Consider the following 20,438-nt stretch of genomic DNA (forward strand, 5'->3'; position numbering starts at 1 on the left):
TTTAAATGCATGACAGCAGAATGCATGGGAGGAATAGAGGATCAACTTATTTAAATCCTGGCAGGTTCCTCCCGCTATCTGACCAGCCACACATGGGGGAATTAAAAGGACCGGGGTTTGGGCCAATTATATTTCCTTTAGCCAAGGTGTGTGAGGGCTGTTATCTCTTGGTGGTTGCCAGGGAGCGGACACTGTTTGGTGGCAACAGTTGAGCAGGCAGCAGGTGAAGCAGCAGGAGGGGTCTAGCTGGCCCTCGGTGCTAGGCTGACCCCTGCTTGATGGCCAGGCCCTCTCCTGCGGTACCCTGTAGGCACTGGCTCCACGAGACATCAGCACCTGTTCTATGTGCAGAAACGGAGGCTATGGACACGGGTCGGGGTTCTTCAGAGTCAATGTTAAGGCTCGGACTCTCACTGTTCCCCCCACCCTGTGGGCACCCATAGCAGTTTCTCTCTGAATGTTTTTTGAAGACCAATGTGTCGCCAAGTCCGTACACAGTCTCAGGTCCAGAGCCAGGCTTGGACCGTGAGCCTCGGCCTTTTCCCTGGCTGTCCCACAACCCAGGGCTCAAAGACTCCTCCGAGGGGGAACCCACCCTTCAGGACATCTCCTAATGAGAGAGGCTAGTCTTGTCTCTCTCTCTCCCTCTTTTTTTTTTTTTTTTTTGGTACCAGGGATTGAACCCAGGGTGCTTAACCACTGAGCCACCTCCCCAGCCCTTTTTATTTTTTTTATTTTGAAACCATCTCTTACTAAGTGGCTCAGGGCCTCGCTAAGTTGCTGAGGCTGCCTCGGCCTCCCAAGGGATCACGGGTATGTGTCACCACGCCTGGCTGGGCTCGGTCTCTTTTTGGAGTTTGAGTTCGTTCGTTTCTCCTTTTCTGATCGCCTGCTTTTTTGTTTTCTTATTGAAAGGTTGTGGCTGAAGCCTTTTGTTCTTGGACAACTGCTTCCATAACTCTACCAGGGTAGCATCAAATTTTTTATCTATTTTCCTTTCACCTACCCCAGTTGTAAGTCAGTCTACCTGCATCTGTCTATAGGAATGCAGAGTTTGGGCTGTTGTGTTTTTTTTGTTTGTTTGTTTTTCGTTGTTGATGGACCTTTATTTTTTACTTATTTATATGCGGTGCTGAGACTAGAACCCAGTGCCTCACACATGCTAGGTGAGCACTCTACCACTGAGCCCCAACCCCAGGCCTTGGGCGGGTTTTATACGACAAACCTTGTGCCATAAGCCTTCTGCCTCCTGTAGATCTCATCAGTCGGGCTGCTTGCCGGAGGGAGCAGTCAGTGGGACCGATATTGATACCAGGCACCATCAGTGGACACAGGGGCTGCATGGAATTCTGCATTCGTGATCCCAGGAGTAAGAGCCACCCTCTCAGCCCTCGGCAAGGACCCACACTCCCCCCTGTGGCTCCGGCACGAAGCAGGGTGAGCGCTCCCAGAGGCTGGCTCTTGCTCTATGTACTCTGCGGAGCCGAGCTGAGCCTGAGGGCCTGGCTCCTGGTCTGCGGCTCCCGGTGACGCACACAGCAGGGTCCTGTGGCCACTCTGGTGTCATGGTCTCTCTTTGCTTTACCAGGACTACTTTGGACCCTGCTTCTAAGGCTTGCAGCACCCCTCTTTGCATTTTCCAGGTGTCCCCAATGCTCACACGGTGGTCCCCACCCCTCCCATTGGGAAGTCACCTTCAATGGCATCAAGGCTGCGGCCAGTCCCCGGGGTCTACCCCTTGCAGGCTCCACGTCCTTTCCCAACAATAAAGTCAACCCGGCAAGTTGCCCTCTGGAATCCTGAGCCAACTGGTCAACCCCACGGCTGCAAAGGCCCCAGCACACAGTGGAGAGGCCTCGGGCATTTTAGGACACAATCCTCACTGGCCGTGGTGACACGCAGTGGAGGGCCTGTGAGCTGGGGGAGATCTAGGATGGGGTGCGTACCCTCCCTGCAGATCCTCTCTCAAGACTGGAGATAGAGGCGTGGCCAGCCCCTCCCCCACCTCCCTCCTGACCACCTCCTTTAGAGACCTCCTTATCTCCCTGCAGGCTTTCCTAGGCCTGGATTAGTGTTTAACTGAGGTCTCTGCTCACCCAAACCCCCTCTGTCCAGCTGGCTGCATCCCTACGCCATGCTCTGCTGCACTCACTCACGAGCAGGCTGAGCCTGGCCCAGTTACTGACTTTTCTCCACCTGTTTCCTCATCGGGGAAAATGCGGATGAGAACAGGCCCTGTCTTACAGGGTTGTTGGAAAGCAAGTCAAGACACACTGAGCATGGGAACCGAGCGTGGCAGGATGGACGCAGGCTGTCTTCTCCTGTTGTTCTGGGCTCATCTGTGCCAGGACATGGGGAAGCATAGAGGACCCCCAGGGTCCAGGCAGGCCAAGTGATGGAGCAAGAGGGAGTGGCCAGGACTCGTTTCCAGACAACAGCTGCCCAGTGGTGATGGGGGCCTGGTCTGGCCAGATTTTCAGATGGTTCAAGAAATGTGGGCATTTCGGAATTACGTTGTAAGTCTCTTCGTCTGCAGATGCTAGTCACTAATTTAAAATGCTGGGGACGCCCCGAGCATCGGGTAAAGACGTTGGCGATCCTTTCCCTGGGTCTTTGGCACTACAGGGGTTGGACAGTTTCCCTGGGCTCCGGATGCCGCCTCTCTGCCCTGCCTTGGTGCAGAAAGGGCTGAACAATCCCGTGTAATTCCTGTGGCCGCTGAGGCCACTGCTGTCTGGGGATGCAGAAGTCCCTCCTGGGCACTTTCCCTTTGTCCCCTGCAACCCCTCCCCCGCCCCCACCAGCATCTCTCCTCCCCCTCCTCCAGCCGTCCCAAGCCTGCCCTCTCCCAGCCTGGAGGCGGGACAGAGGAAGAGTGGGTGGTGAGGCAGGACTGTGTCCCTGGCTCCAGAGTCTCGCACACCCCTCCCGTCCATGGGCCCCCTGCCAGGTGAGGTCCCTGGTGGAGGCAGAGCCCAGGGCAGGCCACCTTCCCACAGGGGCCTGCTCAGAGTTCAAGGGTTCGGGGAGATGGTTCACACTCCCTTTAATCCTCACTGCAGCTGAGGTTGGAGTTTGGAGTTTGACCTCTGGGGAGATTCTCTGAGCAGCAGCCGCCCAGGAACAGGGGGTCACTGCTGTCCTCTGACGCTCTCTGCTGCAAGGGGACAGGAGACCAGCGGCCTCTCTTCTGCGCCTCCTTCTGCCTCCGAAGCCCCCTACAGCTGAGCCTGCACCTGTAATCAGGTAAGATGCCCTGCTCCCTGCAGCAGATCCCTGCACGCTCTGAGCGCAGGACCGTCTGGGGCAGGGGACAGCCCAGGCAGAGGGGTTCTAGCTGGGAACCCTGAGGGCCGCAGCCCCCCTCTGCAGAGAAACCTTGTCCAGCACAGGCCAGCAGCATGGCTGGGGGACTGGGGGCTCAGCAGGTGGGTTTGGGCAGCTGATGGCACCTGGTGAGGGTCATAGCACAGTCAGTTCCGGGACTTTGGGGACTTTCAGCCACCTGGAGCCTGATGGTCCTTATCTGTCAAATGAGAATGTGAGCCTCAGCCAGGCCCAGCCTACAGGTGTGGACCCAGAGAGAGAAGGAGGAAGAATGGATCCACATGAAACACACACACACACACACACACACACACACACACACACACACGGCTACACTCCCTGCCTCCTTGGAAGTGGGGGTGAGTGGGAGTGAGGGGCTCCTGCAGAGCAGCTGTTAGGTGTGATTAAACCTGAGAAGTCATGTCTGCCACAAAAGCAGGCGACTCAAGGATCCAACTTCGACTGGGGCCGAGAGGAGGCTGTCTGGGAGATGGGCACAGTAGGCTGGTGTCTCAGGGACGAGGAGGAGTTTGTCAAGCAAAGAGAACAGGGAAGGGCATCCCAGGCAGAGGGAACAGAAGGATGAGGACCCTGAGGTCAGAAATTGCCTTCAAGGAAGGACAGTGTGCCCAGAGGCTGGGACAGGGACAGAGCAAATACCTCTGTGGGCGCAGAGACAATTGGAGCCAGCAAATAATTTACCTGGTTTATGTTCAAAGATCTCTGCAGCTTCCACAGGGGGTGTGGGTTAAAGGGAAGCAAAGGTGGCCCAAGGTGGGAAGAGGTCCTTGCGGTAGGCTAGACAGAAGTGATGGAGCTTGGACAGGGGCAATAGAAGTCAAGGTGAGGGCTACCTGCCATCTCCCAGCGGCTCAGGAGGCTGAAGCAGGAGGATGGCGAGTTCAAAGCCAGCCTCAGCCAAAGCGAGGTGCTAAGCAACTCAGTGAGACCCTGTCTCTAAATAAATACAAAATAGGGCTGGGGATGGGGCTCAAGGATTGAGTGCCCCTGGGTTTAATCCCCAGTTTAAAAAAAAAGCAGCAGAAGAAGAAGAAGTCAAGGTGAGGGAAACAAATGGATTCCGGCTATATTCAGGAGCCTAAGAGAATGGGAGTTGAGAAAGAGATGCTATAATATGTTTGCACCCATGGCGTCTCTGGAGCTTAGGGGCAGCACCTACCACGGAGAGCTGCTCCCACACCACTTGAATGAGTGAGTGACCGAGTGACGTGAGGATGACTCATTGCTGGTGTGAGCAGCAGAAGGGACGACACCACCAGTGAGTGAGACGGGAGGTGACTGAGAGGCACCAGCGGGGTCCTCAGAGCATGGTTTCCACGGCGTATGTCAACCCTGAGATGTCTTCGGACATCTGTGTGACGGCAGGTCTGGGCTCAGAAGCTCTTGGGACTCCTAGTCTCTCCAGGAATCAGGAGACAGGTCACCCCTGAAGGGACAGGAGGGTGAGGAGGATGCTCCCCTGGGTCCCTGCACTCACGGGCTCACCTCCTCCCCTCTGTGGACCCTAGGCAGGAGGCTGGCCGGTCCCACTGCACCAGGAATTAACCTCTGAATGAGCGGAGCTGCTGGGGACGAGCCAGCCCAAAGTCCTGCTGTGTGTCTTGGCCTCGCCCTAGAGACCAGTTCCCAATGGGCCCCAGGCATCACCTGCTCAGGAAGTGGGCAATTCTGTACCCAGGGGTCCCTCTGGATGGCCTGACTCTGTCGAAGCCCCTAGACCAGGACCTGAGGCCCAGCTTGTGTGGCTGTGGAGCGGACAGGGGGCTTCTGCTGCAGCCCACCACACAGGAGAGGGGGACAAGGACCCGAGAGGCTGCTAGCCCATGCCAGGCCTTGTTATCACACCTGCCAGGTTCACGTGCCCCAGGGTGGTTAGGAGCTCTGAGTTAAGCCTGGATTGGAGCCCAGTTTACCAGTGGCCTGTTCTTTGACTCCCCTGATCAATGGGGTTTATCAGAGACCTGAGCTCTTCGGAGAGCTGTGTTGTCAATGAGACTCCTGCAATGAGTGGCCAGGATCTGGCTGACCACAAAGGCCACGGATGGGGGCAGATCAAGTATCCCGTTCCTAATTACATAGCATCAGGGACATGTGTCTGGTTATGATTCCCGTTTTACAGATGGAGAAGCTGAGTCTCAAGGTCACAGAACTCAGAGGAAGTGGAGCTGGGAGTTGAGCTGGGGTAGTGAAGTTCTAAAGTTTTTACACTTTATCACATCTATCTCCTGGCTATTTCCCCATAATTAAAATCTGCAGGGAGAGAGCGACTCTGTCATGGTTGGTTAATGCAGAGAACTTCCGTTTTCTCTCCCTCTCTCCCCCTCCCTGTCCACCTCCTGCCATTCCCTCTGAAGTGATGGATCCTGACAGTGGTACTGTTCTGTGTGTGTGAGTGTCTCCGCGCACAGCCAGCCCTCAGCATTGCTCTGTCTCATTCCCCTTTCATTCATTGTGAGATGTGTCAGAGGCGCAGAAGTTATTGGAGGCACAGGTACCCCCCCCCAGTGGGCGCACACCCGGGGGACCCAAGACAGGAAATGCAGCCCCCACCTGCCTGTGCCCCGTGGCCTGGGAACCTGTTTCCTGATTTCTCTTCCCCTTGCACCCTGGTGTGGAAAATTTTCACATCGACCACAGCAAATTACACAGAAGGTCAAAAGGAAGGGCTGTGAGCTTCCTTTTGTGCTCGGGCCAGCAGGCGACCTCAAGGGCAGGGCCACCCACTGCAAAGAAAGCCTTTGTCAGAACCCAGGCTGCCCTTAACCCACCCTTCAGGAATGAACTGGCAGGGTGCCCCCCACCCCCGCCCCACATATGAGGTGCATGGCTCTCCAGAGGCCGTAAAGAATTCTGGGACAAAGTGCGAAAGGTGCTTGGGGTCATTTCACCCCCTGGTCCTGGGGACACACCACGCTGCACGGGGTTGGGGTGAAAACCCCTGAGGATGGGGGCAGGGCTGCCTTTCTCCCTGTTTTATCCACCATGCCGAGCACACAGCTGGTGCCTAATAAATGCTTGTTCCACTGACTGACCTAACAGACCCTGAAACACAGCTGAGGCCTAATAATTGTTTGCCCTATTCCATCTCCAGGGCTTAGCACAGAGTCTGGCACCCAACTGGTGCCCAATGAGTGTTCATTCCAATGAGTCTCCAGGGCCTAGCACTGTGCCTGGCAAACAGCTAGTCCTGAATAAATGTTCCTTTGAGTTTCCCAGGCCTGGCAGAGAGCCTAATGAATGTTTGTGGAGAAGGAACAGAGACAGGGGGAAGGAAAGAATGAAGGAGAAACATGGCCGAGGAGGGGAAAAGAGGCAGCCAAGCCATGATGAGCTGCCACGCAGGACCTGGGTTCAAATCCTACCTCTGGAGTTCGCTGTGACAAAAATCAGCCCGGAAGCCAGCTCACTGGAGGAGCAGCAGGCCAGGGTGACACAGAGGGAGCCTGTGGCCCCAAGCTCACGGCCCGTCCTTGCCCTACCCCTGGGGTGCTGGATGAGGAAGGGGCGCAGGAGGGATCGCCTGGGGCCAGGGCAGAGGCGGCAGAACTGGGCGGCCAGGCGCCTCTGGTCCAGGGATGCTCCTGTTCCCGCCGTGAAGATGCAGCCGGGCCCCTGCACATCCTGGCAGGGCCCCACCTCCCTGGACCCAGGAAGGCTCAGAAGCGGTGCCAGCCTCCCCCGGGGCCCCAAAGCGGTGATGAATAACTTGTTTATGTGCAGCGAGCCGCTCCCACCGCGCTCCGTGCCTGGCGGGGCCGCGGGCTGCAAGGGGCGTGGGGGCGGGGCTGGAGACAGGGAGGGCTGGCTCCTTCTGCAACCCTGAGCTGCTTCCTGTCCTCATTTTCCTCAAAGTCCCCTGCTTTGGAAGCAGCAGGTGGAAATGTTGGAGAAGGCAGGCTCTGAAGTCAGAAAGATCTGGATCTGAGTCTCACTTCACTGCTCATCCGCCGTGTGACTTTGGATGTATCCCTAAACCTCTCTGAGCCACAACTTCCTCACTTCTAAAGCCGGCATAACCTGAGGAGGGCTTTCCCCTTAGAGATACCCTCAAGGGCATCTCGCCCCCTCTCCCCCTCCAAGCCTCCAGAACTGCCTTTCAGCACTAGAACCTACTTGAGGAAACTTCACCCCACCGCCAGGAGGGGTCTCCAGCTCCAGCTCTCCCTCCCACCAAGACCCGAGGTCTATGCATGGTCCTAGAGGGGGGTCTGCAGCAGCTTCCATTGATCCTAAACCCAGACCCACTGAGACACAGGTGACGCGGCTGGGTTGGAACTTTGGCTTCTGCTATTTAATCCTGCATCAGGAGATAAGAGATCATGGAGGTGCTGTGGCCCCATCCAGAAGTTCAAGGTTACGCTGGGCTCAAGACAGGACCTAACAGATACTGAGGGCCCCACAGGGCAGCATCTCCAAGGGAACATGCAGCCTCCTCCTGTCAGCCTCTACGAGAGCGGTCCCCCACGGAGGCCACATAGAAGTATCATTTATGAGCCTCGGGGCTTTGCCCGCTGCATCTCTTGGTGCCTTGATCTTGAACTCCCAGGCCTCCAAGGCTGTGGGCAACCCACTTCTGGTTTTTGCTTGTTTGTTTGTACCAGGGATTGAACTCAGGGGCACTCCATCTGAGCCCCATCCCCAGCCCTTTTTATATTTTATTTAGAGACAGGGTCTCGCTGAGTTGCTTAGGGCCCCGCTGAGTTGCTGAGGCTGGCTTTGAACTCTCCATCCTCCTGCCTCAGCCTCCCGAGCTGCTGGGAGGACAGGCGCGCACCACCACACCCGACCCATTTCTGTAGTTTGTGAACCACCCAGGCTAAGGTATTTTGTTAATAGCAGCAGGAACCAATGAAGACAGCCCCTAACCCCTCTCAAATCTACGTCAGTACCTTCAAAATAACCTTCCTGCACAACTTTCGGCACCCAGCCACACCTGTCCTCCGCCCCCATCTGATCTCACCTCTCCCCATTTCCTTATATATTTTTGGCAGTGCTGGGGCTGAAACCCAGGGCCTCCTACAGGCCAGGTACATGTTCTGCCACTGAGCTACACCCCAGCCCCCATCACTTCCTTATTACAACCTCTTGCATGGTGTTGCCAGGTCAGCCGAGGGCAGAGGTGTGTAGTTGGGGTGCTGCTAGCCTTCAGGACACGTCTTACAATTCATGGGAGCGTTTTGTCCTCATGATTTGGAAGTGTCGTCGGCAATCAGCAGGTGGAGGTCAGAGACGTGAGACACCTTGAATGCACGGGACTGCCCTGGACAGCAAAGACCCCCGGGCATTCATATACCCAGAAGACATTCATGTGGGCAAGACATGCTGGTGAACTGGTTTCACAACGCGGCCTCGAATATTTTTCAGAAGACTCTCTGAAATGCATGTTCTGCCATGACAATCGCTTGATCTTCGTAATATTTAAAAATCACGAAGCGTCTCTTGCAAATGGAAATACCTGGTACATCAACTAGTTTCTCTAGGGCGCTGATGGTAAAGAAGAGTCTTAATAATTGTTTTTAAACTATTCCTGGGATTGCTGCTGGAGTGAGTGGTCGCAGATTTTGTGGCTAAGACAACGTGAGTTTCGCATCTTACACTTCCAAAGTTCTAAATGGGTCTCGTGAGCTAATATCAGGGTATGAGCGGGGCTGAATTCCTTCTAGAATGTCCAGGGAGAGTCCATCCCTTTGCTCCTTCCCCCTTTGGCAAAGCCAGCAAGGTCCACCCAACCCCCCCCCCCCCACCTCACACTGTCACCTGTTTGGTTTCTCTTTTGGTTCTGCCTCCCCTTGTGAGTGACACAGGCCCACCCACATCATCCAGAGAGGTCCCTACTTTAAGGTCCTCTACACCCAGGCATCTCCCTATATTTAAGGTCAACTGACTTGCAACCTTAATTCTACCTGCAAACTGAATCTTCCTTAGTCATTTAAGAACATATTCACAGGTTCTGGGGATTAGATGTCAACATCTTTGGGTAGTGCAGTCTGCTGGGAAACAGGTCGAAAGCCTGGATTCTGGAGCAAGAGTGTTTGCTTCAAATCCCAGCTCCACCCCTTGAGCTGTATTTCTGTGGACAAGTGACTTAACTTCTCTGTGCCTTAACTTTCACATCTAAACAATGAGGATGATAATAGCATCCACTCTGCAGGTTCGTAATCACTAAGAGTGATGCCTGGCATACAGAAGGAGCTACATAGATGTGTGCTACATGTATGTCATTGTATGAGCATATCCAGCATTAGAAGAAGGTCGTGGTGTCTGACTAAGCCTCAAACAAAATCAGTGGCTCAGACCTCACCCAGCTGTGAGGTGCCCTGCACAAAGGAACTGACTGGCATCTCCTGTTGTCCTCCTCCTGGGACATGTGCTTACGAGGTGGGAGAGGATGCTGAAGCCAGCTGCTCTGCTTAAGTTGTTGATTATTTACATTTTGCAAAGTGTGTGGCTGAATTGGTTAAAAAAAAAACCTGAGGATTTGAAGTGACTTCATCAAAATATTTGTTGAACAAATGAATAGATGATGGTTGGATGGACGAGTGGATGGATGATGGATGAATGATGGATGGAAAAGTGGGTGGACGAGTGTATGGATGAGTGGATGAATGAACAGATGGATGAGCAGATGGATGAATGGATGGATGAGTGGATGGATGATGGATGGATGATGGATGGACGAGTGGGTGGATGAATGGATGGAAAAAAGATGGATGAATGGATGGATGAATGGATGGATGAGCAGATGGATGAATGGATGGATGAATGGATGGATGAGCAGATGGATGAATGGATGGATGAGCAGATGGATGAGCGGATGGACGAGCAGATGGATGAGTGGATGGAAGAGTGGATGGATGAGTGGATGGACAGACAGATGGATGAATGGATGGATGAATGGATGGATGAGCAGATGGATGAGTGGATGGACGAGTGGATGGATGAATGGATGGACAAATGGATGGATGAATGGATGGATAAATGGATAGATGAGTGGATGGATGAGTGGATGGACAAACAGATGGATGAATGGATGGAAGAGTGGGTGGTTGAGTGGATGGACGAGAGGATGGACGAATGAATGGACGAGTGGATGGACGAGTAGATGGACAAATGGATGGACGAGTGGATGGATGAGCAGATGGACAAGAGGATGGACGAGTGGATGGATGGGTGGATGGATAGATGTAGGGGCCTTCCTCCAGCGCACATCCCTCCATGTGGATCTTACTCCTCAGATGGCCCCAGAGGCAGCCTAGAAAGGGAATCTGGGGTCTGACGCATCTGTCCTTCGCAGGGTGGAGAGGGCTCGTTCAGGACCATGGAGAGCAGCCCCAGCAGCCCACGGCCTCCGCAGTCGGATCCCCTGGAGGCTTTTCCCCAGAAGAGCCTGGAGCCTGGAGACATCGCGGTGCTGGTACTTTACTTCATTTTCGTCCTGGCTGTTGGACTCTGGGTAAGCCAGGCCCTGGGGAGGGAGGGAGAAGGGGACCCCCCGGCCTGAAGCCGCACGTGAAACCCGTGATTTGGGAGATGACGTACTGAGAGGAAGAAACCGGCCCAAGGTCTTCCTCAGGCCTCTAACATTTCAAAAGCACCTTGGGCGTTGGCTGTGCCTCGAGCTGGTTAAGCATTTCCCCTCAAGTCATCTCAGGCAATTTGCCCAGGGCCTCCCAGAAGACACTGTGCCCATTTAGCAGACAAAGAAACTGAGCCTCAAAGAATTTAAGTTCTTTATTCTGTTAGTAAGTTGGAAGAGCTGGAGTTGGAATTCCTATCCACCTTATTTTGAAGCCTATGTTCTTTTTATTTTAATCTAAAAGCTTTTGTTTGTTGGTTTTGTCTGAAGTATTAGGGATAGAAGCCAGGGAGGTGAGTTATATCCCTCACCCCGTCTCCTGAGGCAGAATCTCACTAAACGGCTGAGGCTGACCTTGAACTCAAGATCCTCCTGCCTCAGCCTCCTGAGTTGCTGGGATCACAGGTGTGCACCACCACACCCAACAATCCAAAGGAATTTTTTTTTTTTTTTTAAAGGCAAGAGTGGCTCAAAATAAAAATAGCTCAGGACCTACAGTATAAAGTCTCACTGTGACTCTTCCCGCCTAGGAAGCTGCCATTACTGGCTTGTAATCACTATGTATTCGTGGATTCTTCCAGTTTCTTTATGCAAATCAAAGCCAGTATTAATATGTTTATTGCCCTCTTTCTTAAACGGGAAGTAGCTTCCTGTACCTATTTGTCTTTTACCTTGTTGTTTTTACTTACCACTGTCTCTTCATATCAGTACCTCAAACCTTCCTAATTATCTTTATTCTATTTTGTTCAATTAATTAATTTATTTTTTTATTTTGGTACCAGGGAATGAACCCAGGGACACTTGGCCACTGAGCCACAACCCTGACCCTTTTTTTTTTTATATCTTATTTAGAGACAGGGTCTTGCTAAGTTACCGAGGCTGGCTTTGAGCTCGAGATCCCCCTGCCTCAGCCTCCAGAGCCTCTAGGATCACAGGCTCGACTTCCTCATCCAAAACACTGAACAGCCCTAGATGACTCTATTGTACTTTACTTAACCGACTTCCTGCTGAGGGACAGTTGGGTTTTCTCTCACCTCTTACTGTCCAGGTTATAATAAACAAACCTTATGCACTCATTATTTTGGAGTGTAGACATGATGTAGGATAAATCTCCTCAAATAGGATTCTCAGACTGAAGGAGATATGCATTTGCAGTTATGCTAATTTGTGTCCAATTAGCATAAATCACCCGTCTGCACACATGTACAACAAAGCCTGTTTTATCCTGTCCTCACCAACCAGGTGCAGTCAAACTGACAGAGGAAAATAGTATTTCAATGCATTGTTAATATGCACTTATCTCATAATGAAGGAGTCTGGACATCCTTAGAGATGAACCATTTTCCTGTCTCTGAAATCCATGTTGAAACCTGATGGCCAATGTGACACTATAAAGAGGTGGAGGGTCGAAATTTCATAAATGGGATCAGAGGCTTTATAAGAACATCAGGGGAACGAGTTCCCCGTCCCACTCACAGGCTCTGTGAAAACACAGAGGAGGCTCCATCTATGAGTTACGGGTCCTCACCAGAGACCGAACCCGTGGGCACCTTGATCTTGAACCTCCCAAACTCCAGAACTACCAGGCACAAGTTTCTGGTGTCTATAAATTACCTAGTCTCTGGCATTTTGTTACAGCAGCATGAATGGGTAGGACTTGAGCCTCACTCAATCTTTCCCTCTGTCAGATGGTCCTGATGGCACCCACCTCCAGGAGTTGGTAAGGATCAAAATGAGCTGATGCCTAAATTATGCTCAGCATGGAACAGGGAAAGCACTCGGTGAATGCCACCCCTGATGGGCCATCGTCGCCATCGTAGCCAGACCAGGAGTCTAAAGCTCCAGTGAGGTCCCCAAGTCTGGCCTGCTGGATTCCATGGGGGCCGTCCCCATGGGGGATGCCGGGAATTGCTAATAGTCTCCCCCCCTCCTCCTCTCTGTTTCAGTCCACGGTGAAGACCAAAAGAGACACGGTGAAAGGCTACTTCCTGGCTGGAGGGGACATGGTGTGGTGGCCAGTAAGTGCTCTCCAGTCCAACTAAGTCACTTCCCAAAGAACCTTCCAAGGCGGGTGCTCCATCTCGGACTCTTGGGCTCCATGTTGTCTGAAAGTCACAGTCCAAACTAGAAAGGGCTTGGCGCCAACTCAAAGTTTATTTAAGCAAAAAGAGGATTTATCGGCTCATCCAAGGGAACCCTCTACCTGTGGACTGGTTTGGGGTGTGGCTGAATGCAGAGGCTCAGGTGCTGCCCCTGGGACCCAATGACCTGGTTCCTCTGACTATTCTCTGTCTGTCTGTCTGTCTTTCTCTCATCTGTGTTTCTATCTGTCACATAACAGACATACAGAGAAATAGTCCACCCAACCAAATATGCCTTCTTCTATGGGCACAGGGAACATTCTCCAGGATAAATTGGAGATGCTCAGCTACAAATAAGTCTCGATAAATTTAAAATGACGGAGGCTGGGGGAGGTGGTGCACTCGCCTGTCATCCCAGAGGCTCGGGAGGCTGAGGCAGGAGGATCGCTTGTTCAAAGCCAGCCTCAGCAATAAGGAGGCCCTAAGCAACTCAGTGAGACTCTGTCTCTAAATAAAATACAAAATAGGGCTGGGGATGGGGCTCAGTAGTGGAGTGCCCCTGAGTTCAATCCCAGTACCAAAATATATATACTGAAACGAACACAAAGTATATTGTCTATACATGGTGAAATAAAATTAGAAATCACTAATGGAAGGCAGTTTGGGAATTCACAAATATGTAGAAATTAAGTGATGCATCCTGAAATAATCAATGGATCTAAGAAGAAATTGTAACAATTTTAGGAAATATTTTGAGAGGATTGAAAGCAAAAGCACAGCAAAAGCACTACCCAAAGTTATGAGATGCAGATAAAGCATTTCTTAGAGGCAAATTCATATTGCAATGCCCAGATTTTTTTTTTAAAAGAAGAAAGACACCAAACCAATTACTTAGCCTTTCACATTAACTAGAAAAAGAAAAGCAAACTAAATCCAATGCAAGGAGAAGGAAGGAAGCAATAAATATTAGAGTGGAGAGAGAAGAAGTCGAGGCTAGAAAATCATCAGAGGAATCAACAATAGCAAAGGTAGGGCCAGGTGCCGTGGCACACGCCTGTCATCCCAGCAGCTGGGGGAGGCTGAGGCAGGAGGGTTACAAGTTCAAAGCCAGCCTCAGAGACTTAGTGAGACTCTGTCTTTAAATAAAAAATAAAAAGAGGGCTGGGGCTGTAGCTCAGAGGTAGAGCACTTGTCTAGCACACATGAGGCACTGGGTTCCATCCTCAGAACCACATAAAAATAAACAAATAAAATAAAGGCATGATGTCCATCTGCAACTACAAAAAATTATATATATATGTATATATATATAAAATAAATAAAATAAAAAGAGCTGGGTAGGTGGCTCAGTGGTTAAGCACCTCTGAGTTCAATCCCGAGTACAAAAAAAAGAAAAAAATATTGGTTTTTGCAAAGGTTCATAAAATTGACCACCTCCTAGGGAGGTTGGCCACAAAGAAGAGAAGGTACAAAGTATTAAAATCAGGGATGTAAGAGGTGGTGCTACTACCAATACTAAAGAAAATTTTAAAAACATAGTCATAAGGAGACTCTGTGAACCGTTGTATGCCAAAAAAAAAAAAAAATTAGAAAATCTAGGTGACATGGAAAAAAATCCCTAGAAAGACACCAAGTCCCCAAAGTGACTCAAGGAGAAATGAAAAGCCTGACTGTCCTCGTGCAAGGTGGAGACATTGTATGAGCAACCATAAAACTTCCCTCGAAGAGAAGCCCCAGCAGAGGACTTTCGAGTGAATTCTTGCCAAAGTTGGGAGAGGAATCAGCACCGATCCTTCACAAAGTCTTCCCAGAGATAGGGGACACTTTCTAACCCCTTCTGCAATGCCAGTGTTAACCAGGAGATGACACCAGATCTCCCAACGAAAGAGAAGCTACAGGTAAATATTTTGATTGAATATATGCTGCAGTCTGGCTGGGCACAATTCAGGAGCCACTTGTCAAAAGAATCGAACTTTATTTTTAGAACTACAAACACCAAACAAAACAGCTCCTCAGGAAAAAACCCTCAGAGCCCAACTGCCACCACCTGCTTCCACAAGCCTCTCACCCCCACAAGCCTCACTACCTCCCACAATCCTCCTGCTCTTGAGGCCAATTGGCTGGGTCGTGTGGGCGGAGCCAAGGAAGTCCCCCAATGAGCAGCTCCGTGGTCTGAAAGGGCAGGGAAACAGCCCAATGAACATCACCGCAGAGGAGCCAATCAGCTAGATGTTGCTGGAGCTGCTGTGAGCCAATCATCAGCCGGCAGCTGGAAGTTTGCTGGGGCCCCTTTGGCTGTGGCTCTCAACAAATATAGACTCAAGAGCTCTCAGCACTCCAAATCCAGCAGCACATAAAAATGACTGCACACCATGACCAAGTGAGATTGACCCTAGAAATGAAAATTTGGTCTGATTTACCAAAAGTCGGTCAAGGTAAGATGCTGTATCATCCAAGAAGTGGCAAAACCCTCCGGATCCCTGCGGCAGATGCAGGAAAGACTTTTGACAGAATCTAAAACCCTTCTATGTTGAAACTTCCAAAAAAAAAATACTAGAAATAGAAGGAAACTTCCTTAATTTAATAAAGGACATCTACAAAGACACATCACAGCTAACGTGCCCTGGGGTGAAAGATGGAGTTTCCCCCTAAGATTAGGAACCAGACAAAGATTTTTCTGTTTGATGTTGCACTAGGGATTGATCCCAGGGGTTCCTTACCACTGAGCTACATCCCCAGCGCTTTTTATTTACTAAGACAAGATATTTTGAGATGGGGTCTTGCTAAGGTGCTTAGGGTCTCACTAATTTGCTGAGACTGGCCTCAAATTGCAATCCTCCTGCCTCAGCCTCCTGAGTCTCTGGGATTACAGGCATGCCCTTATGACACTTGTATTCAACATTTTGCCAGAGGTCCTAGCCAGGGAAATTTACAAGAAAAAGAAGTAGTCACCCTGATTGAAGAGGAAAACAGAAATCTCTCTCAATTTGCATACAATATGATCTTGCACATAGAAACTAAGTAACCCACAAAATGCTACTAGAGGTTATAAATGAGTCAGTAAGACTGCAGAATATAAGATCAGTGTTGAAAATCCATTGTATTTTAGCCGGGCACAGTGGTGCATGCCTGAAATCTTAGCAGCTGGGGAGGCTGAGACAGGAGGATCACAAATTCAAAGCCAGCCTCAGACATTGAGTAAGGCCCTAAGCAACTCAGTGAGGTCCTGTCTCAAAATAAAATATAAAAAGGGCTGGGGATGTGGCTCAGGGGTTAAGCGTCCCTGAGTCAAACCCTGGCACAAAAAAAAAAAAAAAAAAAAAAAAAAAAAAAGTCCACTGTAATTTTATATACTAGTAATGAATAATCTGAAAATGAAATTAAGAGAATAATTCCATTAACAATGGCATCAAAAATAAAATACCTTTGATAACAGGTGGGTAACACACACTGCAAACATCATTAGACAAGTTAAAGAACTAATGGATTGAAAAGACACCCTGTCAGAGCCAAGGGCTGTCCCGTCCAATCAGCAGAGAGCAGAGTCTGGAATCAGGGAGTACAGTCTTGGCCACTTCCTCCTGGAAGGAGGGCTGGTGATGTGAGCAGCAGAGGTGAGGAGTCATCAGGCTCCGGATTCTCATCAGGAAGCACTTAAATCAGTGCCTGTCATTCTCCCTCCCCGCCAAGGACGCTGCAGCACGGTTGTTCAAGCTGTGCACTGTGTACCTCTAGGGGGCGCAATTCAATCTGTAGGCGTTGGAGGGGAGGTGTGCCTGTTTAACCATTTCTGATAGGTGGATGCCAAAGAGCCGGGAGGGAGGGTCTCTTTCCTATTTGAACAAAGATGCCAGAGTAGGGTGGGGTCTCTTTCTCCTCTTTACTTGCCTTGGTCCCTTTGGAACCTGGACAGAACTGGGGGGTGGGACAGTTCTTGGCTGCACCATCTGATCCATCTGTCCCCCTCAGGTGGGCGCATCCTTGTTCGCCAGCAATGTCGGAAGTGGACATTTCCTTGGTCTGGCGGGATCAGGGGCTGCTGTGGGTATCTCGGTCACTGCTTATGAGCTGAATGTAAGTATTTCACCCCGGACTCGGCACCTGGCCTCTACCTGGTGGGGGCGCCTGGGGAGAAGCCGTGAATGCCCTGCACTTTATTTTATTGACTTCATTATTTGGTATCAGGGATTGAACCCAGGGGTGCTTAACCACTGAGCCACATCCCCAGGCCTTTTTAAAAATTGTTAATTTGGAGGCAGGTTTTTTTTTTTGCTAAGTTGCTGAGGCTGGCTTTGAACTTTCGATCCTCCTGCCTCAGCCTCCAGAGCCGCTGGGTTAACAGGCATGCACCACCGATGCACTTTAAAAAGCAGAACAGTACTTTTTGAAAACAGGAACAGGAGGCTCAAGGGTCCTCCATCAGCAAACCTCCCTCGGTCTGTGAGCCTCAGACGTCCCTGCGTTTGCTTGGTGACTCCAACAATAGAGATTTGGAGAAGACGATTCAGAATTCCTCCCTCTCAGATGCAGAAAAGGATGATGTCATGGGTCATCAGTTGTCCATCACAAAAATTATATGGCTCAGTGGTATTTGTTTTTTGGGTTTTTTTTTTTTTTAACCCTCACGATACCCACAAGAAGACACATTTCTACACAGCAGAATTCACACTGGATTATTTTTCCTGGGAAGGGACCTTGTGTTTATTAATGATGCCCTTCATCTTCATCATGACTAACATTTTTTAAATGCTTACTCTATGCCAGGCTGCATGTACTATCACATTATGAAATTCAATTACAGACTAGAACCCGAATACTTGGGTTCACATCCTGGTTTCAATGTTTATAAGCTCTGTGACCCTGGGCAAGTTACTTAACCTCTCTGAGCCTCGTAGAGCCACTGAGCTACATCTCCAACCTGGACTAAGAAACAGTTTCTGAAGTCGCTTCCTGGTCTCTACCTGCCACGTAGAGACATTAAGAGAATTAAGTGAATTAATAAGTGAATTAATGCTTGGAAAGGCTGAAGAGAAATTCCTGGCATATAGTAATTGCTAGGTAAATGTCATCTTGCCGATTTCCCTGCAGAAAAATAGTGAGGTGCTGTTATTCTCATTCCACAATTGAGCAGACTGAGTCTCAGCAACTCTCCCAGCATCCCCAGTTATGCCTGAGCGTATCCAGTCTTTGAGCCCAGGTCGGCTTTAGCCACTGCCAAGGAGAGCAGAAGAACAGCTGGATGCACGGGCTGGCGGGGGGGCGGGGTGTGAGGGGACATTCAGGCTACACAAAACTAGAGAGCGTCACAAAGGCGTCTGTTTCCACTCTTCCCTTCCCTCCTTAATTCTCTTCTCCCCATTTTTAAAAATGGAAAGCCGAAGGCCAGGGAAGGTGAACCATGCAGCAAAATAAGACACAAAATGAGGTGGAGTTCAGGTCAGGTTCCCTCAGGGTGCAGAGAGACATCTGGATCAGCACCTCGTTGTGAGCTAGGAGTCAACTTCTGCCTGTGTTTTTTTTGGGCAGGGCTTATTTTCTGTGCTGATGTTGTCTTGGATCTTCCTCCCCATCTACGTTGCTGGCCAGGTGAGTCTGAGGAGCTTCAGGTGGTATGGGATGGGAAGACACTCTGGAGGAAATGCTGGGCTGCCCTTCCCTGTCCTCGGGCCCATGGACATCCACAAGAGGTCCCAGCTCTGGGGAGGGATGAGGCACAGGTGAGGGTACTAGGAACCTTGAGCAGCTCCAACTTCATAATCAACATCCTAAGGTGCACATGGGGTGCTCAGGGGCTGGAAAGAATTGGGCTCAGAATTGTCTTAATGCCAAAACACAAATAATAATTCAAAAAAATCTCTTCAGGTGTGGTGACTCATGCCTATAATCTCAGTGACTAGAGAGGCTGAAGCAGGAGGATTTCAAGTTCAAAGCCAGCCTCAGCAAAAGTGAGGCACTAAGCAACTCAGTGAGATCCTGTCTCTAGATAAAATACAAACCAGGGCTGAGGATGGGGCTCAGTGGATAAGTGCCCCTGAGTTCAATCCCTGGTACCAAAAAAAAAAAAAAAAAAAAAAAAAAAAAGAACACCTGAAGCTTGATATCCCCTTGGAGCCTTAGAAGGACCACGGGCCTCCCTTTCAGCCTCAAGAAATCACTTCCTAACTTTTCTTTGCAGTTTTTATCACACCTACCTGAACAATATCATTTGATCGAGCTTTTATCTATAATCACACATACATTGAATCAGGAATAGCATATTTTATTTTTTTAAGTAATGCATTGTACTGACACATAATAGTTGAGTTCATTTTGACAAAATCATATGTTCATGGAACGTGATCTACTCGGTTTCCGTCGCTGGTCCCTCCCTCCTCCCTCCCCCTCTTCTCCCCACCCCCCTACTTTTCTGGCACTTTACCACTGAGCCACATCACCAGCCTTTTTGTATTTCTTATTTTCATATTTTGAGACAGAGTTGTTTAGGGCCTTGCTAAGTTTCAGAGGCTGGCCTTGAACTTGCAATCCTCCTGCCTCAGCCTCCTGAGGGACCCCACAGAGGGTAGTCACATTGATCCTGTCTTTCACATCTTTTTTTTTTTAATCTTGTCATATCACAAAGGCATAAAGATATTCTCCCACGTATACAAGAGGAAGAGTCTCTTCCTCTTCTCTTTGGCCACGTGGTGAGCAGTTTGGTTCCATCACGCTCTCCCACCATGATGTGCTGCCTCAGGTCCAGAGCAATGGAGCCAACCGATCCTGGGCTAAACATGAACCCAAACTAAAGTGTGAGCCACAACAAGCTTCTTCTTTTTATAAAAGGACTATCTTGGGTATCTGATATAATGACAGGAAGTCTAAGACTTTTGCCCATTTTTCTATTAGGTTACGTGTCTTGTTTTATTGATTTGTTCTCATTCTCCATAGATTCTAGAAACAAGTCCTTAGGATGGTTGTGTATTAACAGATATCTTTTTTTTTCTACTCAATTTGCTTTCATACAGTATCTTTCAATAAGCAAGTCTCGATTTTACTGTAGTCACATTGATCCTGTCTTTCATATCTTGTTTTTTTTAATCTTGTCATATCACAAAGGCATAAAAATATTCTCCCACGTATACTTTTTTCTAGAACTTTCCACCTCCACCTAGAATTCATTTTTGCCTACCATATTTGGAGAATAGGGTCCTGCAAATATTACCCACTAAGGCAATCACACTCTAATTTGATTTATGAACGTGCTCTTGGGGGCCACCCATCTCTCCACTCATTTCCATTATTTTGTACATTTTCCCAAATCCTATTCATCCTTCAGATTTTTAGATCAAGCATCAATTCTTCCAGGAAACCCTTTCTGAGCTCCCCCTCCGCTTAAATCTCCTCCTCTGTTGGTTTTCTCAGGTTGCTGTTTTGCGTTTGTTTGTGTGATTATT

At 49.8% G+C, this 20,438-nt stretch overlaps 1 protein-coding gene across 9 annotated transcripts in view; it reads left to right on the forward strand.

Annotated features, from left to right (window-relative positions):
* Positions 1–10,663: 10,663 nt before the first annotated feature.
* The window catches only part of SLC5A11 (solute carrier family 5 member 11), a gene marked incomplete at both ends in the record, with an annotated part of 38,499 nt that continues 28,724 nt past the window's right edge, over positions 10,664–20,438 (forward strand). For 6 of the 9 annotated variants that reach the window (XM_081299743.1, XM_081299738.1, XM_081299744.1 and 3 more), the window contains 4 exons: positions 10,667–10,801; positions 12,871–12,942; positions 16,975–17,079; positions 18,532–18,591. In XM_081299743.1, the coding sequence (XP_081155869.1) occupies positions 10,667–10,801; positions 12,871–12,942; positions 16,975–17,079; positions 18,532–18,591 (372 nt within the window). Of the gene's footprint in view, positions 10,802–12,870; positions 12,943–16,974; positions 17,080–18,531; positions 18,592–20,438 lie in introns of those variants that run through there. The other 3 variants (XM_081299746.1, XM_081299741.1, XM_081299742.1) reach the window with 3 other exon arrangements.

This window comes from Spermophilus citellus (genome assembly GCF_964194105.1).
Source record: "Spermophilus citellus genome assembly, chromosome: 6".
Lineage (NCBI taxonomy): Eukaryota > Metazoa > Chordata > Mammalia > Rodentia > Sciuridae > Spermophilus > Spermophilus citellus.